The 5,037-nt window shown below is 67.3% G+C and overlaps 1 protein-coding gene across 1 annotated transcript in view; it reads right to left on the bottom strand.

Annotated features, from left to right (window-relative positions):
* The window catches only part of MINK1 (misshapen like kinase 1), a 63,797-nt gene that overhangs the window by 11,317 nt on the left and 47,443 nt on the right, over positions 1–5,037 (bottom strand). Inside the window, 4 exon segments of the mRNA XM_075071324.1 lie at positions 2,845–2,989; positions 3,300–3,388; positions 3,823–3,935; positions 4,084–4,232. Of these exon segments, the coding sequence (XP_074927425.1) occupies positions 2,845–2,989; positions 3,300–3,388; positions 3,823–3,935; positions 4,084–4,232 (496 nt within the window).

Raw genomic sequence — 5,037 nt, 5'->3', positions numbered from 1 at the left:
CTGTTCGCCATCCACTGCCCTCGTCTACATTGTACCTTCTGTTCCCCATTCGCCATCCACCGCCCTCGTCTACATTGTACCTTCTGTTCCTGTTCGCCATCCACTGCCCTCGTCTACATTGTACCTTCTGTTCCCCGTTCGCCATCCACCGCCCTCGTCTACATTGTACCTTCTGTTCCCCGTTCACCATTCACTATCCTTGTCCACATTGTACCTTCTGTTCACTGTTCCCCATTCACTGCACTTGCCTACATTGTACCTTCTCTTCACTGTTCACCATTCACTACCCTCATCTACATTGTACCTTGTGTTCACTGTTCACCATCCACTGCACTTGCCTACGTTGTACCTTCCGTTCACTGTTTGCCATATTGTAATTCAAACCCCGTTTTAAAACGCTCGCTCCATTTTGTAAAAGCTTCCTCCAAGCTCCGTTTGTGCAAACCTGCTGTACTCTTATCAGTTAGTTTAGATGTGACTGAGGCATGGATGGATGATGGACTCAACCTCCAGCCCCAGCCTGTCCTGATGAAATGAAGTTCAAACCCCACCGGCTGAAGATGCAGACAGGAGCCCTAACACAGTAAGCAGAGTCCACCCTAAACAGAAAAGGTGCAATAGAAGGAAGATCGAAGCCAGGTCCCAGGCTGAAAGTTGCCTGCAATTGACAGGTGATCAATCCCCAAACCCAGAGGCAGTGACACAGCAAGACCTATAGACTCTGGATTCAAACTCAAGCCCACAAAAAGAAGGGTGAGATGGGAGACTTTGGGGGGTAACGTTCTGCTGCCAACATGGAAGGGCATCGGTGCAGGCCCAGCAGAGACCCAGCTCGGCCTTGTGCCCGGCTTTCCTGGCCAGTTACCGCCACGAGCTACGAACCCAAGCTGGGAAATCAAGCCACGAACTCGAGCTATGTCCAGACTGGGAACTATGCAGCAGCTGCAGAACGAACGTGCGTGCGTGTGCGTGTGTGCGTGTGTGCGTGTTACATACAGTGTGTGTGTATAAGGATTAAGATATTAGTTATTGGTCAGAAATCAGATTGTTCTCATAATAAATGTGGCATTTTTGTCTTGCCTCCTGAAAAGATCCTGTGCAGTTTTGTCTGTACAACAGGCCCCCACCTGCCTGGGCGCCACGCCCCACCTGGCCCGGCCCCCCACCTGCCCTGCCGCCACGCCACCTGGCCCGGCCTCCCACTGCCCTGCCCGCCATGCCACCACTGGCCCCGCCCACCACTGGCCCGGGCCGCCACCTGGCCCGGGCCGCACGCCACTAAGCCTGGCCCCCACTGCCTGCCGCATCCCCCCTGGCTGCCCCCCCGCCCACCTGGCCCCGGCCCTACTGCCCTGCCCGCCACGCCCCACCTGGTCGCCCCCACCTGTCCTCGCACGCCTCCCACCTGCCCCGGCCCCACCTGGCCTGCCCGCCACGCCCCACCTGGCCCCGGCCCCCACTGGCCTGCCCGCCAGAGCCCACTGGCCCGGCCGCCACTGGCCGGCCGCCACGACCCCACCTTTTTCCCCGGCCCCCACTCCTGGTGCCCGCACCACTGGCCCGGCCCCACTCCCTGCCCGCCGCCCCACCTGGCCCCGGCCACCTGCATGCCCGCCACGCCCACATGGCCCGGCCCCCACTGGCTGCCCCCCACCTGCCCTGCCCCGCCCCTGCCCCCCGCCGGCCACCTGCCCGGCCCCCCACCTGCCCCTGGCCGCCACGCCCACCTGGTCCCGCCCCCACCTGGCCTGCCGCCACGCCCCACCTGGCCCGCCCCGCACCTGGCCTGCCGGCCACGCCTCACTGCCCTGGCCCCGCACTGGGCTGCCCGCCGCCCACCTGGCCCGGCCCCCATGCCCACTGGCCCCGCCCGCACACCTGCCCTGCCCGCACACGCCCCCCTGGCCGGCCCGCCGCCCCCCTGCCCTGCCCGCCAGCCCCCCACTTGGCCCAGCCTCTCACCTGCCTGCCCCCACGCCCCCGGCCCTCCACCTGCCCTGCCCGCCCTGCCCCACCCGGTCCGGTTCCCCCGGCGCCCACTGCCCTGCCCACCCCCGCCCACCCGGCCACTGGCCCCCACTCTGCCTGGCCCGCCACGCCCCACCCGGCCCGGCCCCACCTGCCCTGCCGCATCGCCACGCGTGGCCCGCCCCTTGCCTGCCGCCACGCCCCCTGGCCCCGGCCCCATTGCCCCTGCCGCCACGGCCACCCTGGCCCGGCCGCCCACCTCCATGCCCCCCTTGTCCTCCTGGACCCAGCCGGTCCCCTGCCTGTCCTGCGGCTCCCCCTCAGCTCGTCGTCGTCCTCTCGTGTGTCCGGCCTCCTCGCTGAGGAGGAATGTCCATGGCCTTTACTTGGGATGCTTGGGGGGCTCCTCAGGCGCTCACTTCAGCGAGCAAGTTCTGGGGGGCGGGGGGGTTAGTGCCAGTCCCCGCGCCTGGCCAACAGCCACTGCACACAAGGCAGCCAGACGGGGTCCGGCCCCAGCAAAGCCCAGGTAGAATGGGGGGGGCTGGGGAGCTAGGATTCCTGGGTTCTTCTCCCCGGGCTCTGGAGCGGGGTGGGGAACTGGTGGGTCAGCGCAGGGGGTTCTGGGAGCTCCCTGGCTCTTGGGGAGAGGTGTGGGGATGGGGGCTGGTGCGCGTTAGCGGCAGGGCTGGGAGCCAGGACTCCTGGGTTCTCTTCCCGGCTCTGGGAAGGGAGTGGGGGCTGGGGGCTTGGGGGCTGGGAGCCAGGACTCCTGGGTTCTCTCCCCGGCTCTGGGAAGGGAATGGGGGCTGGTGGGTCAGAGCAGGGGGGCTGGGAGCCAGGACTCCTGGGTTCTCTCCCCGGCTCTGGGAGGGCAGTGGGGGTTGGTGGGTCGGAGTGGGGGCAGGGGTTGGAGCCCGGACTCCTGGGTTCTCTGATGGGAAGCACGGGGCAGACAGGACGGGCCAGGCACTGGCACAGACACACGGGCACTAACCTCGCCGATGGCGCGTTTATAGCTCTGGTGGCGCGCGGGGAGCAGAGGGAAGAAGGGCGCAGACGTTAACGCAGTGCCAGCGAGACACCCCCCCCCGCCCTGCCAGTGCCCCCCTAGACACTCCACCCACAGCCAGGCGCCCGGACTCCTGGGTTCTCTCCACAGGGCACAGGCTGAAAGCCTCTTCCCCAATGGCCTGGCCCCTGAACACCAACGCCCTGGCCCCCCCAGGACAGTCGGCCTGCCCACGGACAGGCCCCCCCACCCTAAAGACTCTCCCACGGGACGCCCCACGCTCGCCCCCCACACCAGGCCCTGCCCCCCGGACACTCACCGCGGGCCGGCCGGGGCGCGAGCGGTGATCCTCCACCTTGGGCTTGCTCACCGGGGGCAGGATGGGGGAGTTCTCCCTCTTGGACGTGGCTGCGGGGGGAGAGCGGGTCAGTGCCGGGGGTGGCTCTGTGGGGCTGAGATTGAGGGGTCTATTCCCTTGGAATTTCGGGAATAGACCCCTCCCCCATCTGGGTCTGTTTCAGGGAGTCCCCAGTGCTCCCCATGCCCTGCCCCACAGCCCCGGTGCCCCCCCATGCCCTTCCCCACACTCCCTGGTGCCCCCAAAGCCGTGCCCCAGTTCCCAGGGACCCCCGTGCCGTGCCCCACACCCTAGTGCCCCCAAAGCCCTGCCCCAGTTCCTAGTGACCACCGTGCCCTGCCCCACACACTCTGGTGCCCCCAAAGCCCTGCCCAAGTTCGCCCAGGCCCTGCCCCACACCCCCCAGTACCCCCAAAGCCCTGCCCCAGTTCCCAGTGCCCCCTCTTCTGCCTGGTTCTGCGCCAGCCCCCAGGCCGGTCCCTACCCCCTATGCGGTTGCGCTCCAGGGAGCCGGCTTGGGGCAGGTTGGCGCTGCCCGCCTGCAGCAGGCTGTCGGCTCGCTCCCAGCCGGGGTCGCTGCGCCGCAGGTCCGGGTTGCTGCACGGCATGATGGGAAAGCAAAGCAGAGCAGAGCACATCAGGCGATGCCCACAGCCCCCACCCCGGCCCCCGAGTCCCGGCCCGTCACCAGCTCAGCAGCACCTTGTCCCAAGCAGAGCCACCACCGCCGGCCACACTCCATTACCTACTGGTGCTCGGCATGGGGGCCGGGGCCTGGCGCTGCCCCCGCCTGGGCGGCTGGGGAGGGGGGGCCGTGGGCTGCACCCTCTCCGGCCGGCTGTGCATGTGGATGTGCCAGGCCGACTTGCTACGGGGTCTGTGGAGCGGAGATGAGGGTCACTGGGGTCTGGAGGGCAGCCAGAGGTAAGGGATCCCTGGGTAACCGGCCACCCCACCCCAGAGGTGGGCGCATCTCAGCACTGGGCAAGGGGTCCCTGGGTGACCGGCCACCCCGCCCCAGAGATGGGCACATCTCAGCGCCAGGCGAGGTGTCCCTGGGTAACCGGCCACCCCGCCCCAGAGGTGGGCGCATCTCAGCACCGGGCAAGGGATCCCTGGGTAACCGGCCACCCCACCCCAGAGGTGGGCGCATCTCAGCGCCGGGTGAGGAGTCCCTAAGTAAGTGGTCACCCCGCCCCAGAGGTGGCTGCATCTTGGCTCCAGCAAGCAGGACCAGCTGAAGTGGGACCAGGTCTGGGTGGCAGAGGCAAGGTGGGGAACTGCCCAGATGCAGAGCCAGAAGTCCTTGCCCCCCACAGCTCTGAAATGAACTGACAAGAAATGGGAGGGGAAACTGAGGCAGAGTGCAGCAGTACGACCTGCTGAAGGTAACCAGAAGGTCATTGGCAGAGCTGGGAATAGAACCCAGGTGTCCTGGCCACTAGAGTCTGTCAGACGCCTGATGGAAGAGAGGGACGGTGGGGTACTGGGGAGACCCCAGGGGATGGGTACCTGAGTGTGCTGGCCATGGACTCCAAGGGATTAAGAGGGCTGGAGTCCTAGTGGGGCTGGGCCCAGGGCCCGAGGGGGCAGGGTGACAGGGTGCCCGGGTGTCGGGGGGCCGGGCCCAGGGCCTGAGGAGTCTGGGTGATGGGGGCGCTGGGCCCGGGGGGGCAGGATGACAAGGTGCCCGGGGGGG

Source organism: Chelonoidis abingdonii, chromosome 11 (genome assembly GCF_003597395.2).
Source record: "Chelonoidis abingdonii isolate Lonesome George chromosome 11, CheloAbing_2.0, whole genome shotgun sequence".
NCBI classification, from domain to species: domain Eukaryota; kingdom Metazoa; phylum Chordata; order Testudines; family Testudinidae; genus Chelonoidis; species Chelonoidis abingdonii.
The sequence above is the reverse complement of the archived record's forward strand: the minus strand, read 5'-3'. Positions and strand labels throughout refer to the sequence as shown.